The 26,576-nt window shown below is 43.6% G+C and overlaps 1 protein-coding gene across 21 annotated transcripts in view; it reads right to left on the bottom strand.

The window, feature by feature from the left end:
• Positions 1-24,307: 24,307 nt before the first annotated feature.
• The window catches only part of RESF1 (retroelement silencing factor 1), a 44,326-nt gene continuing 42,057 nt past the window's right edge, over positions 24,308-26,576 (bottom strand). For 20 of the 21 annotated variants that reach the window (XM_084809423.1, XM_084809436.1, XM_084809429.1 and 17 more), the window contains one exon: positions 24,308-25,704. In XM_084809423.1, the coding sequence (XP_084665549.1) occupies positions 25,553-25,704 (152 nt within the window). In that variant the 3' untranslated portion in view covers positions 24,308-25,552. The remainder of the gene's footprint in view (positions 25,705-26,576) is intronic. The other variant, XM_084809433.1, reaches the window with a different exon arrangement.

Genomic DNA, 26,576 nt, shown 5'->3' with positions numbered 1-26,576 from the left:
TGGGAAAACCATAGCTTTGATTATACGAACCTTTGTCAGCAAGATGATGTCTCTGCTTCTTACTATGCTGTCTAGGTTTGCCATAGCTTTCCTCCCAAGGAGCAAGCGTCTTTTAATTTCATGGCTACAGTCACCGTCTGCGGTGATCTTGGAGCCCAAGAAAATAAAATCTGTCACTGCTTCCATTTCTTCCCCTTCTATATGCCAGGAAGTGATGGGGCCAGATGCCATGATCTTAGTTTTTTTAATGTTGAGTTTCAAACCAGCTTTTGCACTCTCCACTTTCACCCTCAACAAGAGGCTCTTTAGATCCTCTTCACTTTCTGCCATTAGGGTGGTATCATCTGCGTATCTAAGGTTGTTGATAATTCTCACAGCAATCTTAATTCTGACCTCTGATTCATCTAACCCGGCGTTTCTCATGATGTACTCTGCATATAAATTAAATAAGCAGGGGGACAATATACAGCCTTGTCGTAGTCCTTTCCCAATTTTGAACCAATCGGTTGTTCCATGTCCGGTTCTTACTGTTGCTTCTTGACCCTCGTACAGGTTTCTCAGGAGACAGGTAAGGTGGTCTGGTACTCCCATCTCTTTAAGAATTTGCCACAGTTTGTTGTGATCCACACAATCAAAGGCTTTAGTGTAGTCAATGAAGCAGAAATAGACGTTTTTCTGGAATTCTCTTGCTTTCTCCATGATCCAGTGAATGTTGGCGATTTGATCTCTAGTTCCTCTGCCTCTTCGAAACCCAGCTTGTACTTCTGGTAGTTCTCGGTTCACATACTGCTGAAGCCTGGCTTGTAGGATTTTGAGCATAACCTTGCTGGCATGTGAAATGAGTGCAATTGTATGGTAGTTTGAACACTCTTTGCCATTGTCCTTCTTCTTCAGGGCAAATAGTGACAGACTGGAATGAAAACACAAGTCCTTCTGCATGTTAGTATACCTGTATTAGAGATATGGGGCGAACAGAAAAGGGAAGCCTGACTGAGTGGGGTTAATGTTAAATCACTTTGGAAGGGACTCCAGAATCAGATTCATGTATCTGGGGAATTGGTCTCTCATCAATGAAAAGATATGCCACAATAAATCTGTTGGCCATGGCCATTGAAGTGGCAGAAGACTCTTGGTTGTTGGTATCACAGCAGACTAAGATAGCTAGTGCCTTAGAATCTGCCCCAGAGAATTTCCTTTTACTTCAGTAGTTCTTAATGCTGCAATCGTAAACATTCTTCTGAGAGAACAATTCCATTGAACTTATATATATTTCTGATATGTACTTACACATGCTTAGTATTGTGCTACAATGCCTCATAGTTGTGCTTTAGGTTGCTGCCATTGCAAATGTGACTTCGTTACTCAGAGGAGGGAGGGAGAAAGAGTGGGTTGGTGAATGGTAAGACCACAAGTGGCAGGAGCAATGGCTGTTGCGGTTCTTCTTGGCCAATGCTAGATTGGCCCCAGAGAATGAAGAAGCAAGCAACCAACCAACCAGAGAGGGAAGTAACTGATGATAATGGTAGTAGTGAGGAGCAGGAGGGGGAGGAGCATCAGCAGATACTGGCATCCAGCAGCCATTTTGGGTGGCTCTTTGTCAGGGTGGAGACTGAGCCAATAGAGCCCCAGAGCAGTTCTGATTCTGAGAAGGAACAGCAATCCATGGGAGAGGAGCCCGCTCATCCCTCACTGGCACAGCAGCTGGCAGAGATTCCTCCTGCCAGCATTCCTGAGATAGATAGTGATACTAGTAGTGAGAAAGTGAGGGAGGGGGGCTTGCTGGACGCTCGACGCAGACGCAAGAGTGACGAGCGATGGAGGGCACGGAAAGGAGGCGTAGTGCCCGTTTGGCACGCAAGCAATGGCCGCCTCCCGTGGACCCAAGGAAAGAGGGAGGATATCTCCCTAGCCCATAAAGTCAGGGTCTTCACGTGACTCTCCTTCAAACGGGGATCAACTGCCTACTCGACACATAGGCCACTCTGCTGTTCCTTGCTTAGTCGCTGGTAAATAGCATCTGAAAGAGTCATTAAGTTGTAAAAGGATTAAAGCCTTGAAAAGAATCCTTTCATCTGTGTCTTGAGTTGGCTATTGGGGTCTACTGAAAGAGGCCACTAGGGCGCTCCTGACACTCTTATAGGCAATGGCACTCAGCAAGTGCCCAGCAATACTGATCCAGAGCACCAGGCCTGAATGAGGAGCTCAGTTCAAGAAGGAAACTGCTGCATGAGGGCTGCATGAGTTAGCATGCTTAGAAACTGTAGAAAATATAATTTGCTCTTTAAAACAAAAAAGGCTCTTAAAATTAATATTCATTACTGCTTTGAATGTGTGCATTTTTCTAGACCTCTTTTTTAAGGACATTGTTCAATAATAATTTGAAGCATCGGGAAGCACCAAATTCCTCAATGGGTGCTTATTCTTTGAATGTGGTTTGGGGATAATAAGACTGAGGGCGCAATCCTATGCATGTGGAGAGTGCAGTCCTGTGGGGATAGGTGGCCAGAGCACAGAGGGGATCTTTGCCTCTACACTCTGGCCACCCTGCATTTGAGGCTAGACAGCCAATTTTGGCTTTCTGGCAGCAGCACTTCAGAGCAGGAGGGGGGCCAGCCAGATGACGCATAGGAAGCGTCGTACCGGCCCTTCCAAGGTCCCCTCCCCACCCTGCCCCCTGGAACACCCCCTTTCCTCCTGCTTCGTGCTGCTATTATGAGCGCAGAGCCCAGGACGATTCGCACCGCCTATGAGGAGTGGGGGGAGGCAGTTTTCTGGGAACCGTCCTTGGAGCGAGTTAAAGGAAGCTGGATTCCGGTTGAACATCAGGAAAAACTTCCTGACTGTTAGAGCAATACGACAATGGAACCAATGACCTAGGGAGGTGGTGGGCTCTCCCACACTGGAGGCATTCAAGACGAGGCTGGACAGCCATCTGTCGGGGATGCTCTGACTTGGATTCCTGCACTGAGCAGGGGGTTGGACTCGATGGCCTTGTAGGCCCCTTCCAACACTACTATTCTATGATTCTATTTTTCTATGACCAAAAGGTGAAGCTGGGATACAGGACCAAAGAACAAGCAGCAACACACCAGAGCCAGGAAAATTTAACAACAACAACAAGCAAGAGCCTAGTCCAAATAAGAAGGCTTTTTGAAATTTCTTCTTGACCAGGAAGGTGCACTAGTCAGTTTGGGTGGGTATGGCAGTCCAGTGCCTAAGAGAACTCCCTAATCCAACCTTGAGTTATAGCTGACCATACAGGACAGCCACACACACATCAAAAGGGTCCCAGTACAAGCCCCAGTAGCTTCTCTCCTAGTAACTTCATGGCCTGTTTTTTTGAGGGGGTGCCCCCTCCCTCCATTCCCATATCCCACCTTCACCCCATGCTGAATACAAGGGGGTGGAAGAGCATCAAAGTCCATGGATTACCATGTTGTGACATCACCTGCAATGGAATGGTATGGCTTCCCTTTTGCTGTCTGTTGCTGCAGCATGTTCTATTGTATATCACGTGTGACCATGTGTCATGGTTATTTGGAGCATGGAGGATTTTCTGTTCAAATCTGTTCAAATTTCACTGTGTAAAATACTAGTAAACAGATGTCAGACTGCATATTATGTTCACCTCCCTTGTAGTTAGAGTAATTTCTATCAGTGTGATTCTAGTGACATCTTAAAGACTAACCATTTTATTATCGTATAAGGTTTCATGGACTAGCATCCACTTCATCAGATGCCTGAAATGTTATCCTCAGTAGGCAGGTACACATGGATGTAGACAGAGAGAAATGTAAGCAGTGAGATCAGAAGAAATGAAATGCAAAAAATACAGAAGATGACAATTATGTTAAAGCTTAAATCTATATCAAATTATTGCCATCTTATGTAGATTCTGGACATGCCAAGCTGGTATTTCATATTAGTTCAATACTGAAATAGACCATATTCATAGACCTATAAATAGACCTTACAAACCAAACCTTACAAGTGCTTTCATAACTGAAATCAGCTTTTGGGATCAGATGTTCCCAAGTACATGCTGAAGTACTGGCCCTCAATAGCTTTCCTTATTGGAGGAGCATATCGCAAATAACATCAAAGCCAACAATACTTTACACCAGAAGCAGGAAACCAGTTATAGAGCCAGTTGGACTGTTGAGTGACTACAGAGTTAAAGAAGTAGTAAAGGCGAATAAGGAGATTGCAGAAAAGACAGATGAATTCTTTTAATTTGTCTTCACTGCAGAAGATGTAGGGCAGATGAACTGACATTTTCAGGAAAGGAGTCTGAGGAACTTAAGCAAATAGCAGTGACAAGAGATAAAGTTCTAGACCAGAGGGCTGTCTTCACAAGCGATTTAGTGTGAAGTTAGAGCAGTCTGAATTTCTTTACCACAGATGATGTCATCACCAATCCACTGCCAACTAGCCGCTGCCCTCTTGAGAAGGTGAATTTTCTGAAACTCCTTTTACTCAGTTTTTAACTGAAAGCAGCTCCCTGGCAGTTTTACCACAGTGTGCCATGCCCCCCCCCCCCACAGGTGTGCCTTGGTGACCTGGCAGTGATGTGGTCAAGGGGATGGGACGTCCCGTTCTCTCGTTTCCCCAAAGGAAGTAGTTTTTCCCATTGAGAAGTAGTTTTTCCCCAGGAGCGCAGCAGTGACCCCTCACATTACTGCAGTAGTGGGGACACTCATTCACCTTAGCTAGCCTGCTTTTAATCTTTAACAAAGGGAGGTGTGGCAGGAGCTGCATGCAGCCCATAGGCCACACATTGTCCACCCTTGTTCTAGACCTTATTGACAAATTGAAAGGTAAGAAATCACCAGGTAGAGATGGTATCCATCCTAGAGTTCTCTGAACTCAAATGAGAAATTGCTGATCTTCTAACAAAAATATGTAATATGTCCCTAAGATCAGCCTCTGTTTATTATTATTTATTATCCCACTTTTCAGAGAATTATTGCCTCCCAAAGAAGCTCATGTCAGTAAAAAGAGAGCGAGAGAGAGGCCTACAAACTAAAAAGGGAAGGGAATTGAGGGAAAAAATAGAGGGAAGGAAATGAGAGGAAAAGATAGAAAAGGGAGATCAGTTCTCCAAGGCCAGTACTGTTGTAGAAAACTCTACGAGACTCACGAATGGGTTTATAGGAGCATGCATTTATTGGAGAACACACATGTGTGGACGCAACATGAGCAAAGTTGCACAGGATGCGCGCCATTTAATAGGTAGCACTCACAATTATAGTCACATAAACAGGATGATTTATAGTCATGTAAACAGGTAACAGCGTTCCGTGCAACTCGGTGTTCCGTCACGCCGGCCACATGACCACGGAAGCGTCTTTGGACAGCGCTGGCTCTTCGGCTTAGAAATGGAGATAAGCGCCACCCCCTAGAGTCGGACACAACTGGCTGGGGACACCTTTACCTTTACCTTTTTAAACAGGATGTACAGCATCAGGCATAACCTTTTGCTTGGTTGGATATATTTTGGCACTGAATCAAACCAAAAAGCAAGCTACAGCCAGCGCCCTTTGGCAGGTTGCCAGGGGCTTCCTTATAATTGTGTTGTCATATAAGGACAGGAAAGACAGCGGAGTGTGTTCTGCTATTTTCAATTAGAACTACGCAGGCTCTCAAGATGGAGGAACATAGGCTAAGAGATTTCTTTCACAGATATAACAACTTGTTTACAACTCAGGAAGGATAGGCCTAACCACAAGGCTAAGTAGGACAGTCTGTGGTTTGAACTAGTTGCAGGAAGCTAGTTACATGTAAACAGCATGCAGATGTCTGAGCTTGAAATGGCTTCTCATCACCATCTTAGCTCACAATTTACTTCCACAGTACAAAGTGGTGAGCTATAGGTTGACATTTATATCAGGTTTGGGCCAGGCTCATCTTCCCTTGCTATTGTTCTTGCTTGGATAGCAATTGGTGGCTCTTGTTCCTCTGGTTGACAGATGGGGCCAGAGCACTCTTTCCCTACTTCTGCAGTCCCAGAGCTACAGTCCATTGGAGCAGACTGTTCTTTCTGGCAGGGAGGAAGAAGTGAGCTCCCAACAATTGCTCCTTCTTAATAAGCATGGCTGAACAGTTTCTGCTATGCAACTGAACATCCTTTTTCTGATAAGCACACTGGAAGCTGCTGTATTGGTCCATCTAGCCCAGTACTGTCAACACTGATGGAAGCACTGGTTCTTCAGAGAGGAACTTTTCCAGACCTATCTGGTGATGCCGGGGATCAAACCTGGGACCTTCTGCATGCAAAGCAGGTGCTCTGCCACTTAGCCACAGCCTTGTGTGCATGTGGGACTGGTAAATGCTCATTCTGCCTTTTGTTTTTCTCTGCTAACTGCCTTTCTAACAGCGCATTCGGCCCCCCGAAATCGGTGGCGGAACGGCCCGCCACCCCCCCGGGACGGGACTTACCTGGGGCGGATCTTCCTGGCGGTGGCGGCTCTGGCAGCGGCTCCGGCGGCGGCGCAGCGGCGGCGGCGGCTGGTCTTCCGACCGGTTGCCGCCACTACCATTTCCAAGTTTAAAAAAAAAAAAAAAAACGTGATAGGCTACGTAAAGATTTATGTAGCCTATCACGGCTAATTTTTTAAAAAAACACCGTGATAGGCTACGTAAATATTTACGTAGCCTATCACGGCTGATTTAAACAAAAAACAAAAAACCACGTGTACATAAATGGCGGCGCCCATGAGCGCCGCCATTTGTGTTCCTTATTTTGGCACGTCTTAGTCTACGTAAACATTTATGTCGACTAAGACGGCGAAAATAAGGGGAACGCAAATAGCGTAGACGCTACGCTATTTGCGTTCCCCTTATTTTCGCCGTCTTAGTCTACGTAAATATTTACGTAGACTAAGACGTGCCAAAATAAGGAACGCAAATGGCGGCGCCCATGGGCACCGCCATTTGCGTATGCGCGTTTTTTGTTTTTAATCAGCCGTGATAGGCTACGTAAACATTTATGTAGCCTATCACGGCTGATTGCAGGGACGCAAACGGCAGCGTCTACGGCCGCCGCCATTTGCATCCCTGCTAGCCAGCAGCTGGATGTCCAGCTGCTGGCGGAGCTGGCTGGCGGCTCTGCAGAATTGCTGCGGAGCACAGCCAGCCTGCCAGGATTCCGGGGGGGGAGGAACGGCGCGCCTTCCCCCCCGGCGAGGATTCTGGGGGGAGGGATGGAACGCCTCCCCCCCAACCATCAGCATAATCCTCGAAAGGTAAGTACCTTTCGTACATGCCTAATTTCAGCAAATGCATGTTGCCTCTAGCAGGGAGCTATGGCCAATTTTGGGTGCTAAATATGGGTATCCCACCTAAATACGCATGATGGAAAATAAAAATTTGTTGCATGCACACAATTCATTTGTGCATACAGAAAGTTAGGTGTACTTTATTTATTTATTTATTTAAAATATTCCTTGTCCGCCTTTCAGGGTAGAAGTCCTCCCAAGGCGGCTTACAACAATAAAATACATAAAAATTGTATGTACTTTAGCAGGTGAGGATTTGATGAAATATAAGTAATTTAGAGTTACTGTAAAAACATTATTTGAAATGCTAAACAGAAGAGTTGGAGGGAATTTTGTAGGGATCTTATTGTTGATTTGCTAGTTTTGTTAGCATACGGACAATTGAGAAATATGAATAGAGTACAGTATTGTTCCCCTTCATGGATCACTGCCTTGTTGTGGCAAAGGGGCTTGCGTAACTCAGTGAAGCCATAAGCTATGCCGTGCAGGGCCACCCAAGACGAACAGGTCATGACAGAGAGTTCTGACAAAATGTGGTCCATTGGAGAAGGAAATGGCAACCCACTCCAGTATTCTTGCCAAGAAAACCCCACAAAATGTATCACAAGGCTAAAAGATATGACACCGAAAGATGAGCCCCTCAGGTTGGAAGGTGTCCTATATACTACTGGGGAAGAGCAGAGGGTATTTCCAAGTAGCGCCAGAAAGAGTGAAGCGGCTGGGCCAAAGCCGAAAGGACACTCAGCTGTGGATGTGTCTGGTGGTGAAAAGAAAATCCGATGCTGTAAAGAACAATATTGTTTAGGAACCTGGAATGTAAGATCAATGAATCAAGGTAAGCTGGAGGTGGTCGAACATGAGATGGCAAGATTGAACATCGACATCTTGGGAATCAGCGAACTAAAATGGACAGGAATGGGCGAATTTAATTCAGGTGACCATCATATCTACTATTGTGGCCAAGAATCCCTTAGAAGAAATGGAGTAGCACTCATAGTCAACAAAAGGGTGGGAAAAGCAGTACAAAAAGCAGATAAAATCACCAACATTTGCTGGATCATGGAGAAAGCAAGAGAGTTCCAGAAAAACATCTATTTCTGCTTCATTGACTATGCTAAAGCCTTTGATTGTGTGGATCACAACAAACTGTGGCATATTCTTAAAGAGATGGGAGTACCAGACCACCTTACCTGTCTCTTGAGAAACCTGTACGAGGGTCAAGAAGCGACAGTAAGAACCGGACATGGAACAACCGATTGGTTCAAAATTGGGAAAGGAGTACGACAAGGCTGTATATTGTCGCCCTGCACTCATAGTCAACAAAAGGGTGGGAAAAGCAGTACTGGGGTACAATCTCAAAAATGATAGAATGATCTCAGTACGAATCCAAGGCAAACCATTCAACATCACAGTAATTCAAGTCTATGCCCCAACCACTGATGCCGAAGAAGCTGAGGTTGATCGGTTCTATGAAGACCTCCAACACCTTCTAGAACTAACACCAAAAAAAGATGTCCTCTTCATCATAGGGGACTGAAATGCTAAAGTAGGAAGTCAAGAAATCACCGGGATAACAGGCAGGCATGGCCTTGGTGTACAAAATGAAGCAGGACAAAAGCTAATAGAGTTTTGCCAAGAGAACACGCTGATCATAGCAAACACTCTTTTCCAACAGCACAAGAGACGACTCTACACATGGACATCACCAGATGGTCAATATCGAAATCAGATTGATTATGTCCTTTGCAGCCAAAGATGGAGAAGCTCCATACAGTCAGTAAAAACAAGACCTGGAGCTGACTGTGGCTCAGATCATGAGTTGCTTCTTGCAAAATTTCAGCTGAAATTGAAGAACATAGGGAAAACCACTAAACCATTCAGGTATGATCTAAATCATATCCCTTATGAATATACAGTGGAGGTGAGGAATAGATTTCAGGGATTAGACCTGATAGACAGAGTGCCTGAGGAACTATGGACAGAGGTCCGTAACATTGTTCAGGAGGCAGCAACGAAATCCATCCCAAAGAAAAAGAAATGCAAGAAAGCCAAGTGGCTGTCTGAGGAGGCTTTACAAGTAGCTGAGGAAAGAAGGGAGCAAAAAGCAAGGGAGAAAGGGGAAGATATATCCAACTGAATGCAGAGTTCCAGAGAATAGCAAGGAGAGACAAGAAGGCCTTCTTAAATGAACAATGCAAGGAAATCGAGGAAAACAACAGAATGGGAAAGACTAGAGATCTCTTCAAGAAAATTGGAGATCTCAAGGGAACGTTTTGTGCAAAGACGGGCATGATAAAGGACAAAGAAGGCAGGGACCTCACAGAAGCAGATGAGATTAAGAAGAGGTGGAAAGAATACACAGAAGAACTATACAGCAAAGATCTTAATGTCCTTGATAGCCATGATAGTAATGTCCTTGATAGCCATGATAGTGCAGTCACTGAACTTGAGCCGGACATCCTCGAGAGTGAAGTCAAGTGGGCCTTAGGAAGCATTAGTAACAACAAAGCTAGCGGAGATGACAGTATTCCAGCTGAGCTATTTAAAGTCCTAAAAGATGATGCTGTTAAAGTGCTGCATTCAATATGCCAACAAATTTGGAACACTCAGCAATGGCCGCAAGACTGGAAAAGGTCAGTTTACATTCCAATTCTGAAGAAGGGCAACGCCAAAGAGTGTTCAAACTACCGCACAATTGCGCTCATTTCACATGCCAGCAAGGTGATGCTCAAAATCCTACAAGCTAGGCTTCAGCAGTATGCGAACTGAGAACTACCGGAAGTACAAGCTGGGTTTCGAAGAGGCAGAGGAACTAGAGATCAAATCGCCAACATTCGCTGCATCATGGAGAAAGCAAGAGAATTCCAGAAAAACGTCTATTTCTGCTTCATTGACTACGCTAAAGCCTTTGATTGTGTGGATCACAACAAACTGTGGCAAATTCTTAAAGTGATGGGAGTACCAGACCACCTTACCTGTCTCCTGAGAAACCTGTACGAGGGTCAAGAAGCAACAGTAAGAACCGGACATGGAACAACCGAGTGGTTCAAAATTGGGAAAGGAATATGACAAGGCTGCATATTGTCGCCCTGCTTATTTAACTTATATGCAGAGTACATCATGAGAAATGCCGGGTTGGATGAATCAGAGGTCGGAATTAAGATTGCTGGGAGAATTATCAACAACCTCCGATATGCAGACGATACCACCCTAATGGCAGAAAGTGAAGAGGATCTAAAGAGCCTCTTGTTGAGGGTGAAAGAGGAGACTGCAAAAGCTGGTTTGAAACTCAACTTTAAAAAAACTAAGATCATGGCATCTGGCCCTATCACTTCCTGGCATATAGAAGGGGAAGAAATGGAAGCAGTGACAGATTTTACTTTCTTGGGCTCCAAGATCACCGCAGACGGTGACTGTAGCCATTAAATTAAAAGACGCTTGCTCCTTGGGAGGAAAGCTATGGCAAACCTAGACAGCATAGTAAGAAGCAGAGACATCACCTTGCCAACAAAGGTCCGTCTAATCAAAGCTATGGTTTTCCCAGTAGTAATGTATGGCTGTGAGAGCTGGACTATAAGGAAGGCTGAGCACCGAAGAATTGATGCTTTCGAACTGTGGTGCTGGAGAAGACTCTTACGAGTCCCCTGGACTGCAAGGAGGTCAAATCAGTCCATCCTAAAGGAAATCAACCCTGAGTGCTCATTGGAAGGACAGATACTGAAGCTGACGCTCAAATATTTTGGCCACCTAATGCGAAGAGAAAACTCTCTGGAAAAGACCCTGATGCTGGGAAAGACTGAAGGCAAAAGGAGAAGGGGACGGCAGAGGATGAGATGGCTAGATAGCATCACTGATGCAATGAATATGAACTTGAGCACACTCCGGGAGAGTGCGCAGGACAGGAAGGCCTTGCGTGCTATGGTCCATGGAGTCATGAAGAGTCGGACACGACTGAACAACAACAAAGATTGGATTGAGTAGGCATAGAATTAAAAATCGTCGTCATCATCTTCATAGAGTACACACAGCTTTCTGCATAGCTTGAAATTCAGAGATGGGCAAAGAGATGAGAGAAAAAGCCTTGTGGCATGCACAGAACAGCTGTTTCCTGTGTCATATCATCCGCCATTTTGAAATGTCCTTGCTTCAAAATATGGTTTGTAATGCAACATGGTAGGGGAGCCAGTCTGCTGTTCAGTGAAAGGAAAGGGAAAAACAAGGTTTGTGCCTGAGTAAAGAACTTACCTGGTTCTCAGCCAAATGTTAAAACTCTAATAAGTGAATGTATGTTCTTTAGGTATGATTAATCTGGATCTCAGTCATGATCCATATGGTTTATTTACCAAAATGAATCACAACTACAAATTAATCAGCACAATTCTGCAAGGATGACCTAAGAGTCAGTTTCATGAATGGTTGTGTTCCATCAGAAGAAACAAATATGAGGAAATAGATCTAGTGCAAATGTTACATTCCCGATCTCTGTCTATGGTTACAAGAGCAGAAACAGTTCACAAGTCCACACACTTCCTCTTCCTCCCTTCCTCATCATGTGCTAATTCTAGTGGTGTGGTGAAGCTAGGATGTTTGATCAAATTGCGCAATTTAGGTTAAAAACATCAAATGTCATGCATAGCAGTAGTAACAATGCCTAACATTTCTTGTTATGAATCTACCCTCACATTCTACTCCCGCTTTGAAATAAATGAGCGTGTCACCCCTGCAGTGGGTGTTGAGCTCTTAGGTTAGAAGTGCCAAGATAGTGAAAAATCAGACTCAAAGGTTTGCTTATAAGGAGACTTTCATTTGGTGACTTACAGCACACAGGCGTACCCAGTGGTTGGATGAGACAGCTTCTCTGAACCCCGAGCCATGGGGCACAATGGGTTTTATACAATACAGGTTAGCAGTAAGCAGCGTAACAGCAGCATAGCCCCTAGTATTCATTCTCTGCACATGCTCAGCGGCTTACTAGCATGAGCATTGCACCAGTAATGAACTTAAGAAAGCATTATGGATCTCTAGGCCCCTTTAACACTATACATGACTTGGCTACACTCCTGGGGCCAATACATTCCACCCCTAGATGATCAAAGGCCAATAACAGTCTGCTCTGCCGCTTGATCACTAGGGGGCTGACATCTACTTAAATATATACTTTAACATGCGACAGCCATATCAGCAAGCACACAAAGCTGCTAATAGCAGTCAAAATTATTGCAACCACTCACTGCCAACCCCCCCCCCCCGCTCCCTTGAAACCATTCTGAAATTGGTTCAAAGAGGAACTCCTCTTCTAGGTGATGTGTCTTCTCACTTTGCTTGTATGTACCAGCCCAGAGGTGGGCTATTACCCCACTCCCCCCCCCCACTTGTGAACTCTTCTCTCTCTCTTTCTTTCTGACCTGCCTGTTCTGCAGATTGTGTTTCAAACATAAAACTCTCTGTGCCATGCACCAGCTTTAACCCTTCACTTGTCTTCTCTGCAAGTTAGGTTGTTTGCCTTTGTCTCAACAGAAACTCACTTACTTAAACCTTTTTGCTTTACACTAGTCCCAATGACACACATTTGGGATAGGCTCTTTTTTGCCTTCTAGAAAACTCTTACACTGTTGTGGCTACTCCACCCCCAGGTAATAGGCTCCAGGCATAACCAGCTGCTTCCAATTAACCGTGGAGGCACCCACTGCCATGCTTTTTCTCTACAGACGTTATTTCTCCTTCTCTCTGTCTTTCTCTCTGTCCTTGTAACTCTGAAGGCCCTGTCCTGGGTGGTACTAATATCAAACCACTGGGAACTACACTCAGTGTCATTCGGAGTTGCAACTGACAATAAAAACATTTACCAATATTACATAGTAGTTAACAAATCATAAAATACACACAACAAACTTTCACTGAAATTTAACACCGTGACTGGAAAACATTTATTGCATGGTGAGGCATGATGGAGCAGATTCAGCAATCGTCTTGCTCCTCTAGGATGCAAGGTCAAGGCCCATCAAGATCAAGGGATGGGCATACCCACACATGCAAAGAGTTCTAGGCCACCATTTTTGCATCAGCAACTCCATGCTGCATGAGTTCTGGCAGAAGAAAGTCCAAAAGTCATGGATCAGACTCAGCCTGCCGTACACTGAGCTGATTACAAACACAGACACACAGTCTACAGCAACAAGAGTCCAAGGCTATGAAAAGCCTCGCAATACTGTCTATGGCAAGTCTCTGACAATTCAAAGTTCCAGTCCATGTGCAGAGTGTCTCTAAAAAGCCCAAATGATGATGGATCCAAACAGAGGAGGCTTTGGGCAATGAAGACAGGATGTTTCCAGCAAAGGCTCCTCGCCTATGCATCAGCTTAAAGGGGAAGGTGAGACCCTACACCCCTTCCAGATCCCTTGACAGACAAGGGCCTTTAGCCTTTTAGCAAGGCTTCTGACTAAACAGAGTGGCACAGCTCAGCTCTCCAGCTGTGATGCTTCAACTTGGGCAACCTTTCTCTAAATCTTACTCTACTTCTGTCAGGTTCTCACCAGACATCTTCCAGCCTCTGCCAAGGCTAGACCAGTGGTGGCTAGAGAGTTGGGTGACTCCCCCTGGCTCCGCTCTGAGAACACACAGAGATAAGCTCACACAAACTCTGACATTCTAAAAACTAATAGGTCTAAACTCTCTTAGTCTACTTCTAACTAGATCTTTGCTATAACTTACAAGGCCTTACTACATTGCTGAAGCTAGGCCTTTACATTATGTTCGCTCTCATAACACTTAACAACAACAGAACAACAACTGTGCTTTTAAACACTTCTTAAACAAGGAGTAAGCTTTGGGGGCTCTCTATCACTAGACAGGCTAGCTAGGGATTCACAACATGACACACATACACTCTTTTTCTTCTCCCTTAACCTGGCACACAGCAACAAAGTGCCGAACAGGGAGGTGGGGGTCACGTCATACTTGCATTCTTTACGCAGCCATTAATCTTCTTTGGGAGGAGGCGGTGGCGTGATGATTTGCAGGGCTTCAAAGAAAAACTTCCACAGTTTGTATTTGTAAATCCCAAGTTCGAAACAGGATATGATGAGATACAGGGCAGCCAAATTCTTGCTCTGTCAGGGGTGACAAATAACTCAGGTCAGCTTTTTTCTGCTGGGGTCTCAAACAGGAAAACAGTCTTAGTTTTCAACTGTAACATCACTTACAGCATCAGCTAGCCAGCTATACAGGTACAGCTACTACAGTATCTTTTCTTCTCAATCAGGTTGGGTCTCCCAGCTTACACAGTTTATTGGCAGCTTGCAGGAGCATGGTAGTAGCGTTTGGCCTGGCCAGGAACATGCTGCCAGGTATCTTGATCTCTTCAGCACACACGCTCAGGCAGTCTAACACTGGACACTCAAATCAGTGGCATTTCTTTATTGGCAGGGAATCCCATGGCAAAAGCTTAATGGTTACACTCTTCAGAAATCATATTGCTGATGATCAGTAGCTACAGGCTCTATGAATTCTAGTACAGTTCAAAGTTAAACACTGTTACCTTGACAGAAATCTTCAACGTGGTCTTTCCCCTTCATTCTGCTTTGGGACCGTCCTCTGGCGCGCTCCTCACTCTAAGGGTCTAGCCCGTGCTCTGGGCACACTGATTCTTCACCTTTACTCCATTCCATGTCTTCATCTTCAGGGTCTTCATTTTCAGTTTCCACTTCTTAGGGATTTCATCCCAATCAGGCGAGGTGATGAGGTTGCACCCTTCAGGGCAATCCCCCCCCCCCAGCATACCAGGCTAACGGCTACTTCTTCGGCTTCACGCTCCCACGCCTTGTTAGAGGTCAGGCTGTCCTGCAACATTTCTCTAATTAACAGCCTCCGATCCTGCTCTTTTCTCAGCTCGTCCTTGGGCTTTTCTGCTGTTTCCTCCCTCCATTCTAACTCCTTCTGCCCAACAGCTCCTAAAGCTGTCAGCAATCACCATGCTAGAGGTCCTGCACGCTGCTTCTCTTTAGCTGACCACTCCAGCTGCAGAGATTCTAACGCAGTTTCCAGACCCACGAGTGCAGTCCTCTTTGACCTCTGGCCATGCAATCGGGCCACTCAGGGCCACCAATTGCTTTGCAGCTGGACCCCACAGTCCCTCCTGTGGCCAGCCTGGGAGTCGATTTAACACACCAACCCCTCGATCCTCTTTTCCTCTGAATCTGAACATAGGAGTATTTTTGGCACCCTGCTCACTGTGCCAAAAGTGTCGCCCCGGCCGTGGGCGTTGAACTCTTAGGTTAGAGGTGCCAAGATAGTGATAAATCAGACTCAAAAAGGTTTACTTACAAGGAGTACTTTATTGGGTAACCTACAGCACACAGGCATACCCACTAGTTGGATCAGACAGCTTCTCTGAACCACAAGCCATAGGGTACAATGGGTCTTATACTCTACAGGTTAGCAATAAGCAGTGTTTCAGCAGCACGCACCCCTAGCGGTCATTCTCAGCATAAACTAACAGCACTTGGTTCTCAAGCACAGCCACCTGCAGCTTTAAGGTAAACAAACTCTGCTTCTCAGGTTCATCAGTGATACATTCTCCTCATTAGCGAGGAATGTTCTTGGAGCTGCTTCTCACCCTTTTTATTCATCTGGCTACATCAGGAGTCAGGTTAAGGGAAAATAGCAGCCCTCTGACCAAAGGCAGAGAGCATTATGGATTGAAGCCATTTTACAACTACTAATAGTTCAGGCCTAGGGCCTTACAATGAGTGTTTTGTTTTTACACCATTGTTGTTGTCATCCATCCATCTTGCCCTTGGTCGGCCCCTCTTCCTTTTGCCTTCCACTTTCCCTAGCATCAGCATCTTCTCCAGGGTCTCCTGTCTTCTCATTATGTGGCAAAAGTACTTCAGTTTTGCCTTTAATATCATTCCCTCAAGTGAGCAGTCTGGCTTTATTTCCTGGAGTATGGACTGGTTTGATCTTCTTACAGTCCAAGGCACTCTCAGAATTCTCCTCCAACACCACAGTTCAAAAGCATCTATCTTCCTTCGCTCAGCCTTATGGCCCAGCTCTCGCAGCCGTAGGTTACCACGGGGAATACCACTGCTTTAACTATGCGGACCTTTGTTGCCAGTGTGATGTCTCTGCTCTTAACTATTTTATCAAGATTTGTCATTGCTGTCCTCCCAAGAAGTAAACGACTTCTGATTTCCTGGCTGCAGTCAGTGTCTGCAGCAATCTTTGCGGCTAGAAATACAAAGTCTGTCACTGCCTCCATGTTTTCTCCCTCTATTTGCCAGTTATCAATCAAGCTGGTTGCCATAATCTTGGTTTTTTTGAGGTTTCACTGCAACCCAGCTTTTGCACTTTCTTCTTTCACCTTCGTCATAAGGTTCCTCAGCTCCTCCTCGCTTTCAGCCATCGAAGTGGTATCATCTGCATATCTGAGATTGTTAATGTTTCTTCCAGCAATTTTAACTCCAGCCTTTATAACAAACATTCTCTTGCTTCAAGAGAATGCTTGAAATGGTGACTGTAGGGTCCCAACAGAATGAGATAACAAATATAAAATGGATGAGCACAGGCAAGAGCCACAAAAATGGAGTGTGCATATTTACAATGCAATATGAGTAACACATAACTTTAAATTACATAAATACCTATTAAAGTGGTTCATTAGAAAACATTGTTAACCCACATAAAAATCATATATCCATCACTGACCTAACAACACCAGTTTCCGGAGGGGTAGCTGTTGCAGCAAAACAACAAAGTTTATAATAACACCAAACATTCATACCTCCAAACAAACTTGCAGATTTCTTGGGTATATCGGCAAACTGATACAGACATAGATATGATCATGGTTATGTACCCATGTTTTTCTGGATAAACTCTAGCTGGAAACTTAGATACTTGTTTGGTTTATGGCATATATTCACTCTGTGACGTATGTAACGTCGCCATTACTATTCAAGAGAAGTTATTCCTGAAAACAGTTGTCTTCATGGTTGCAAACAGCAGTGCAATTAAGGCTGGCTTCGTAGCACCTGCATCCTTTGTACAGTTAGTTACAGCATTTTTCCTGAGCTTCACCAAGAGTTGTCCATCTTCTTTGCCACTAGGACCTACCTTTCCTCTTCCAACCGGAGTCTGCAGGATTGGTTACTTTTGGATTCTTTGAAATACATTTTCCCATATATGTCCTCCCTGAATGATTGAACAGATTATATTTTGTTTGTGAGCTGCCTGTGTTAGTGGATTCCCTGCTTGTGGGCTCCCAGTCGACAGCTGGTTGGCCACTGCATGAACAGAATGCTGGACTAGATGGACCCTTGGTCTGATCCAGCATGGTTGTTCTTATGGAATATCCTCCAAAACAGATGCTGCCTTGCCCCATTGACTTTGCACAATCCACAGGGATATGTGGCACTGGACTATTTGGGTTGTATTCAGTGGTGTCATTTCACTAGCACAAATGACATTTCACTAGTGGAAACCCAGTTCCAAAGTAAATACAAGGGGAAAATCCAACTAAAGTTCTGCTTGTGCAACTGATTGCAGATCTTAGGTTTACCAGTGGCCCACTAGCCTTGTGCAATGGGAGAAGGCAGGGGAGCTCTGCTAGCCAGCAATTTCTTCCACTAATGGTACCTTGGATTTAGGCCTTTTATGTTTTTGTACACTGCAGCAGGAGCAAAAGGGGCCAACCAAGGGCAAGATGGATGGATGATATTCTGGAGGTGACGGACTCGACCTTGGGGGAGCTGGGGGTGGCGACAGCCGATAGGAAGCTCTGGCGTGGGCTGGTCCATGAAGTCACGAAGAGTCGGAAGTGACTGACCAAATAAACAACACACTGCTGAAGAGATTTTTCTATATGTATATGATTCTCTTTCATCATGGCAATTTTCAGCCTATTTGATACAAATACAATTGAGAGTAGTATCTTGTTCTTTCTACAATGTCATTTATCATTTGTAGCACTTTGTATGTCTATATTTCAATATGATGCATATGTTCTAACCATCCGTGCAAGGGGTTTCTGCCAGTGTCAGAAATATAGTTGTTACATTTGTTACATGTGTCCCAAATTGACTTTTTGTTTTTCTCAGTAAAGAATGAGGTCACAACACACTCCGAACATGCATGAAATACAGTTAGGTCCAAGGTTGCTTCAATTTTATGTGCTGCAATATATCTGCATTGTTTGCCCACACAAAAGGATATCTACACCTCAGTCACTGGAATCTCTTGCAAGCTGGACACAATGATGGCAACCACATTTGTGTTTTATGTCCTGAACATGATATTTAAGTGCTGCATTGTTATGGCAATACTGACGTATTGATATTTCATTTAGAACCATAGAATCATACAATAGTAGGGTTGGAAGGGGCCTATAAAACCATCGAGTCCAACCTCTCGCTCAATGCAGGAATCCAAGTCAAATCATCCGACAGATGGCTGTCCAGCCTCATCTTGAATGCCTCCAGTGTGGGAGAGCCCACTATCTCCCTAGGTAATTGGTTCCATTGTCGTATTACTGTAACAGTCAGGAAGTTTTTCCTGATGTTCAGCCAGAATCTGGCTTCCTGTAACTTGAGCCCATTCTTCCGTGTCCTGCACTCTGGGATGATCGAGAAGAGATCCTGGCCTTCCTTTCTGTGGCAACCTTCCAAGTAGTTGAAGAGCGCTATCCTATCTCCCCTCAGTCTTCTCTTCTCAAGGCTAAACATGCCCAGTTCTTTCAGTCTCTCTTCATAGGGCTTTGTTTCCAGTCCCCTGATCATCTTTGTTGCCCTCCTCTGAACCCTCTCCAGTTTGTCTGCATCCTTCTTAAAGTGTGGCGCCCAGAACTGGACACAGTACTCAAGATGAGGCCTGACCAGTGTTGAGGGGAAATGGTACTTCATGTGATATGGAAGCTATACTTCTATTAATGCAGCCCAAAGTAGCATTTGCAGCCACATCACACCACTGGCTCATATTCACCTTGTAATCTACAATTCCAAGATCCTTCTCGCTTGTAGTATTGCTGAGCCAAGTATCTCCCATCTTGTAACTGTGCATTTGGTTTCTTTTTCTAGGTGCAGAACTTTGCATTTATCCCTATTAAATGTCATTCTGTTGCTTTCTGCCCAGCGCTCCAGCCTATCAAGATCACTTTGAATTTTGTTTCTGTTTTCCAGGATATTAGCTATCCCGCCCAATTTTGCATCATCTGCAAATTTGATCAGCATTCCCTGCACCTCCTCATTCAAGTCTTTAATAAAAAATGTTGAAGAGTCTTTTGAATGTTGAAGACACCATTACAGAGTCATGGCCACAGAATAATAAGCATTGGAAGGGCCATTTAGACCATTGAGTCCAACCCCTTGCTCAGTGCTGTCCTGTTTTACAAGAACTGAGATTTAGATAGGGAACAAGGATCCAAAGTTGAAACCCTCAAAGACCACAGAGTCCAATGGAGTCAAGGAGCAATTAAAAAAGTCAATTCAGTCCAAGGTCAAAGCCAGCAAGTTCACAGAGCACAGTGTTAGCCAAGGATTTTGTAAAAACAGAGTTGTCAAAGGTGGTCCAGAGTTATTTACAGGGATCCAAGAGTCAGCAGCACAAGATATCAGTTCAAGGCATATAAGCTGGAGCCTCCAGAGCCTCCACCCAGCCACATCAGAAGTCCTCCTCAGGAGGACCCTACTCATGAGAAGTCCTTTACTCATGAGGAGCCCTGCTTTTCAGCTGAGCACTACTTCTCTTAGGAGTGATGTTGGCCTGCCTCTTGAGATTACAACACATCGGGGAGCTAGGTGATCGCTCAGCCTCTGTCTCAGAGTCAAGAGTTCCCCTCTTCTTATGTGGATGGAATCATGGCCATCTTCCTCAAGGGCCCAGGCTTTAGCTCTTCCTTTGAGGATTCCTCTAGCGGGGACATAACAAGTGCAAGAATCCAGTTTAAAGCATCCCTGACAAATAGCTGTCCAGGTTCTTCTTGAATACTTCCAACTTTGCTGGGCAGTTGGTTCCATTATCTGACTGTTCTGTTAGGAAGTATTTCCTGATGGTCCTCTGAAATCTGCCTTCCTGTAACTTAAGCCCGTTATTTTGTGTTCTTCATTCTTGCTTGATAAAGAACAGGTTGCAGCCTTCTTCTGTGGGACAACGCTTTAGCTACTTGAAAAGTGCCACCATATCCTTCCTCAGTCTTCTCTTCTCAAGGTTAAACATACCCATTTCCTTCAGTCTTTTCTCATGGGGGCTTCTCATCCCCCGATTATCTTTGTTGCCCTTCTCTAAACTCATTCCAATGTATCTGAATCCATCTGAGTGTGGTGTCCAGAACTGGGCACAGTATTTGAGGTGAGATCTGATCAGCCCAGAGTAGAGTGGAATTATTACTTCCCATGATTTTGAAACATTTCTATTGATGAAGCCTAAAATTGCATTTGCCTTTTTTTGCAGCCACATCACACTGCTGACTCATATTCAGCTTGTAATCACCTGCAACTCAAATCCTTTTCACTCATACTATTGCCAAGTCAGGTATCCCCCATCTTATACCTGTGCTTTGATTTTTTTCCTAAATGAAGACTCTCTTAAATTTTTCTGTTGTTTTCTGCTCAGTTTTCTAAACTATCAACTTGATTTTTGTTTCTGTTCTTGAAGGTATTAGCTATCCTACTCAATTTTGTGTGATCTGCAAATCTGTTAAGCATTCCCCCCACCTCTTCCTCCAAGTCATTAATAAAAATGTTGAAGAGTACAGGGCCCAGGACCAAGCCCTGCAGCACCCCACTTGATACCTGATAAACGTGTAGTTTGTGTTCTATATTTTTGGTTGGCATCACCTTGGCACCTTAGCTAAACAATCAATTTTGTTCTGAGAAAGGCAATAAGAGTAACATGGTTAAAGACCTCTTCAAACAAAAGCTCCAGATGGTAGTGTGTGTGTGCGTGCGCATGCCAATTACCTATGTGTGTCTTCTATACATTGATGGTTCCACCCCACTGGAACTCCAGATACATGCAAATGGCTACCTGACTATCAGGTCACCACCCCAGGCAAAGAAACCACAAGATTATCTCTACATCAGCTAATCCAGAGGCTTGGTAGGAAAATGGATGAATCCTGGTGTCCCACCCCAAGATAGATCAGCTGGTTAAAGTATTACCTGAGCAGCCCTCATGGTACCTTTTGTTCTGTATATAACCTGTCTCCCAGATGCACAGTTTCTGTAATGCTTAGTTAGCTAGCTTTAACTCAGTCAAGTAGCCAAGAACCTTGAGGTTTCCTTTCATTCTCCAGTCATCATCATCATCATCACTTTATTTGTATGCCATTTTCCAAGGTAAAACTGTGCTCAAAGGAGCTTACAGCAATATGGGTGGGGGGAGAAACATAATAAAATAAAGCAACATTTTCAGAAAAGTCACTAACCATTACAAATCATAACAAAATTTAGTCATACAAATAGGCTAAACATTTCACATTAATAAATACACAGTAAGATTAAACAATTCACTAAGATTAAACACTCATACTAAGGCTTCACAAAAGAGAAATACAAAAAATAATCTAAATGGTAGCAAAAATAATACATCTTATCAATGCTGAATGTAGCCCTAGTCACAAACACGAGACCCCATCCTGATGGCAGCTTCAGGAGAAGCAGCAGCCTTTGTAGCTGGAGTCTATCAGGGTCTCACCCTTCCAAGTCAGGTGGAAATGAGCCAGGTAGAGGAACAGGGACCAAGTCTTGCAGGACTCACAGCTTGATGGTTAAGCTATCGCTATTGCACAAGCCCATTCCTTGTTATCCTTCCTAGAATCCTCCCTTTCCCTACTTTGGTGGCCTAGCTCATGTTCAAGGGCTAGAGTTCCTCTCTCTCTTCCACTTGAACCACCTTGTTTGCATAGGGAGATCCATTCCCTTGTATACCCAGATAGGGCTTCAGCTCTTGGTGAAGCAAGCACTGAGGTTCTCTAGCCAGCTTCTATAAGCCGTCCCTTTGAGATCATTCCATTGTTTCGCAGAGGCTCCATGTCATGCAGAGAGCTGCGGCTCCCGTATAAGGTGCTTAATCGAATAGCCTGCTTGTTCAGTTGACAAGTGGTCATGGGTGTGTCCTGGGCATTGAGCTGGGGTTGTCCTAAGGGCTCCGAGTCAAGCTTAACCACCTCCATACCTACACTCTTATTTAGTTTTCCTCCCATGTTTAGGCTTTCCATTCAAAATTCTATTTTTGCAACCAACAGCCTGTAAACCAGAGGGAAGCCTGTGCTCTCTGCATTTCCAAGGATGCCACGAGGATGAGTGTTCCCCTTGCTCTGGAACAAGGTAAATGTTCACTTGAATCTATTTTTTTCTTTTTTCTGGATCTATCCTTTCCGCTCTTCATGTGGCCTACCCCATGCCATCTGCACTTCAGCTCCCAGCATATAGCCTTCCAAAGCCTGCCTCACCACTCCCCATGCTCTCCCCTCTTTATCTGGCAAAGGTAAATTCCCCTATCTCTGTTATGTGTTAGGGGACTGGTACAGAAACTAAGTGTTTTGTCTTTTGTAAAACATTTGTAGTATATTATTCACTCTTACTAGTTGTTCAAATGGGCAAGATTAGCTCAAGTAGTGATTTTACCACTTTGTTGGAGTGTGTGATCCACTGTGTGTGCACACCTCTGGAAAAGAGTGCTATAATCCTATGTTTATTGTGACACATGGAGTTCATGTTCATATGTTAATAAGGACACACAATGACACCTAGCACTTCTTCACAGTACATTCTGCATTCTTTGCTGCTGACAGACTCTCCAAAGTCCTGTATCTTTCTGGATACTTCTGGCCCTGCCAAGGTCTGGTGTCTAGGTGAGGAAGAGCTGTCAATCCCACCGTATCTCCACTTCCTTTTATTAGGGCATTCAGCTGAGCTAGTGTCACAACAGAGAAAGGACATTTTTTTTTGGTGCACTACAAATTGTCCAGAGAACTCATGGGGAGTCTGTGGTAAACAGTAAATCAATCCATCAATCAATCAATCAACCTCTCTCTCTATCTCTCTCTCCATATATCTCTTATGTGGACTGAAAGGCAAAGTGCATATGTGACATTATTAAGGTTCAACTACCATGGAATTAGCTGTACAAGTGGTTCAAGACACTTTGTGGAATCTCCTTTCTGAAATGATCCTACCAGCTGCAGTATACAATGTTCCAATTCAAGAAAAATTGATATGTGGTTGGCCATTTCATTTTGCACAACATAACCAAGCTGTGACATACAAAGTGGTCTTCTCCTTTTGGCACGGCTTCACTGTCTTTCATGCATATGATGTTACAGGATGCTCTTGTTTGGCAGGTGTACTTGGTCCTAGTAGGGTACGTAGCCTTGATCAAGGAATTAGCTACTACACCACAAGTCGCTATGCCAGCAGTATGGGAGCCAGCCCAGAAAAACAACCTGCTTCCAAACATCAAGGAGGCAGGAGAAAGATTGGCCTTAGGAGGAATTGGGAGGTGCCTTGTAGCACAGTCCCTGAGGCTAGTATTCAATTTTAAAAGATCCTGCCTCGTGCTGGGCAGAGCAGAGAACACCCCAGTGTGTGGACCGCTGGATGTGCCAAGCATGGAGAACAGCAAGGATACATAGTGATAGCATGCAATGGTAGGGTATGGTCTCACCATCCCTTGCAATAAGGATCATGCTAGATAAAAACCTTAATAGATGGCTGCAGAAAATTCCCAAAGCTGAAATTTGTATAGCAGAATCTCCTTGAGCACCTGGCTTAGAGAAGGGCAAGTTTTCCAACAAAGGAAACGGTACAAGAAACTGCTACAGGCAGCAGTAACATACCCATGTCTTGTGCCATGGTCTCGAAATTAATGCAGGTCTTTAGACTGATAGGCTGCTTATGCATGATAACGGTGTCCTGTCCTTATATAATCTTTCTGTAAGCATCAAACATGCTGTTTCCCCTGCTCCGTGTCTGTTCTTTTTTCCTTTCTTCTCTACAGAATCACTGCATGCATAAATTAATTTGCCAAGAGCCAAATCAAAGATATGCATTACTTTTAATACAAAATTATGAAACAATTCAATTCGTAATGCTGTCTACCCTACTTAAAAGCAATCTAAGATCCCAGTCTCATTTAGCATTGTGAGTTGGATCTGAACAAAGGAAAAGCTCTGCTGCAACAGAAGGGGGAAATATTAGTGGGATTTGGGGGGCATCTTATGTAAGTATTAGTGTCTTTCTGCTCAAAGGAAACTTTGGATCAAGCCTCATGTCATTTATAACCTTAGCCATTCAGTTTAAAATTCAAGCAACTTTTACCAATATACAAAACACACTGTTGTCAAAATAAATGTGCGTTTAATTTCATTAACAAAAAAATACTATTTTGAGTATAACTAAATGAATATTTTACAAAATAATAAAATATTTATAACGGCCAGAAAATTACAAAATATCAACAAAAATACCAAACAATATAAAAGGCACTTAAAACGAATATTCAACATCACAATATTTTTAAGGGCATGCATCTGGAAACATTTAGCTAATATAGCTTACAGAGGATTTGTCTAGTTAAGATAACTGGCTGATGAATCCAAATGAAATCTTGATCCTCACTAAAGTTTTAGTCAAAACGCAAACTGGGTTTTCAAATACACTGAAATTTCAACCAGAGTAGTGATATCAAACACTAGCCTTTGCTTTTTTTTTTTAATTAGAAGAAACTCACACAAAGCATGTCCCAAATAACTGAAATTACATATAAAATAAAAGGTGACTTTCTATTAAGTTTATAATGATCCAGCTAAACTGGATAGCAGCATATATAGTTCAGTGTCCCTCGATAAATATGTGAAAGCTTACCTGCTTTGTTCGTGTCTCGACTATTCCCCCAAAGTTTAAAAAATACCATTCTGTCCATTAAAAACGCCTAAGTAAAAAGACAGGCCAGAGACCTTGGCTTCTTTTTGGACTGAAATTACATCAGATGTTGGAATTAAAAACACCCATGGAAGTTTATCAGTTGAAATTGTGACACATTCAAATGTTCCAAGAATTTACAAAATAATTTAAGTAGTTATAGGGAAACAAATTTTGAATATTTTCCTTAACAAAACACAGTCCATACACAAACATGAAATCAAACGTTTGATTTCTACAGTGCCCAGATCTGTCAAATTTTATTGTATGGCTGAAGCCATTAGATTATTAATATAAACACAGTCAAAAGTATATATAATTCACAAACGTGCCCATGAGGTCGCTGAAGCTTACTGACATCTAGTTCAAGGGATTGCTATCCAGGCTTCGACTTCTTTTTTCCAGATGCAATTTCCTGTAGGTCTGAAATAAGGAATCCTTCACAGGTATATGAAAAGCTTCATTTCCATCCAATAATTTTATTGCAGTATCAAGTGGAATGTCATCATCAACTGCAATAATAATGACAAAACCATTCCACTGTTTTAATTTGAGGTGCTTATATAGTTTGAAAGCATTGATTTACATAATACAGGTGTTTCCACTAAGACTGGAGTCCTAAACCCATTTACCTGGAGTAAGTGTTGCTGAACTCACTGAGACTTACTTCCGGGTAGATATGTATTGGATTACGGTGTTACTCATTCAATAAAGACATACATTACATATGGGAGAACTAGAGAGAGTTAGTTCTTGGCCTTTCTTTAACTCTGTTCCAGACACAGCATATTTCTTACTTGTATCAGGCATGAACTTTGCTAGATGTTGCTCTCATTTGCTTATACTGTCTGCTTGAAAACAACAAGATGATTCCTTGTATTTTGGTACATTTCTGATGCAATCAAGCTGATAGTCTAAGCTGCTAACACCGGGACCCTTCCATACAACTAAAACCATAGGGTCCCCTGGAACAAATGCTACATATACCTAGATTTATTTATTTTAAAAATTATGTGCCGCCTTTCACAAAAAGCATTCAAAAATTTGAGAAGGAAAAAAAAATATGATAAAGTTACAAAATAGGTAGCTGCAGGAAGACTAAAAACATGCAAAAACAGAGACAAAGCCATAAAAAAGTAATAAACCTATTAAACTACCAAAACAAAACATACAGACACTGCAAAAGCAGAATTGATAACACACCTATATTAAATATTAAACACCCAGTAAAGTAGGATGGACTTTGCCTGGTGCTGAAAGGTTAACTCAGAAGGGGGAGGCATATCTCCCCTGGGAGAGATTTCCAGTCAGGGTGCAGTCACACAGAAGGCCCTCTTCTATCTGCCTAATCTCTGTAGGCAGGGCCACCGCATAGGAAGACCTC

This window comes from Heloderma suspectum, chromosome 7 (genome assembly GCF_057233095.1).
Source record: "Heloderma suspectum isolate Gila_16-S chromosome 7, 16-S_ref, whole genome shotgun sequence".
NCBI classification, from domain to species: domain Eukaryota; kingdom Metazoa; phylum Chordata; class Lepidosauria; order Squamata; family Helodermatidae; genus Heloderma; species Heloderma suspectum.
This window is presented reverse-complemented; position numbering and strand designations above follow the sequence as displayed.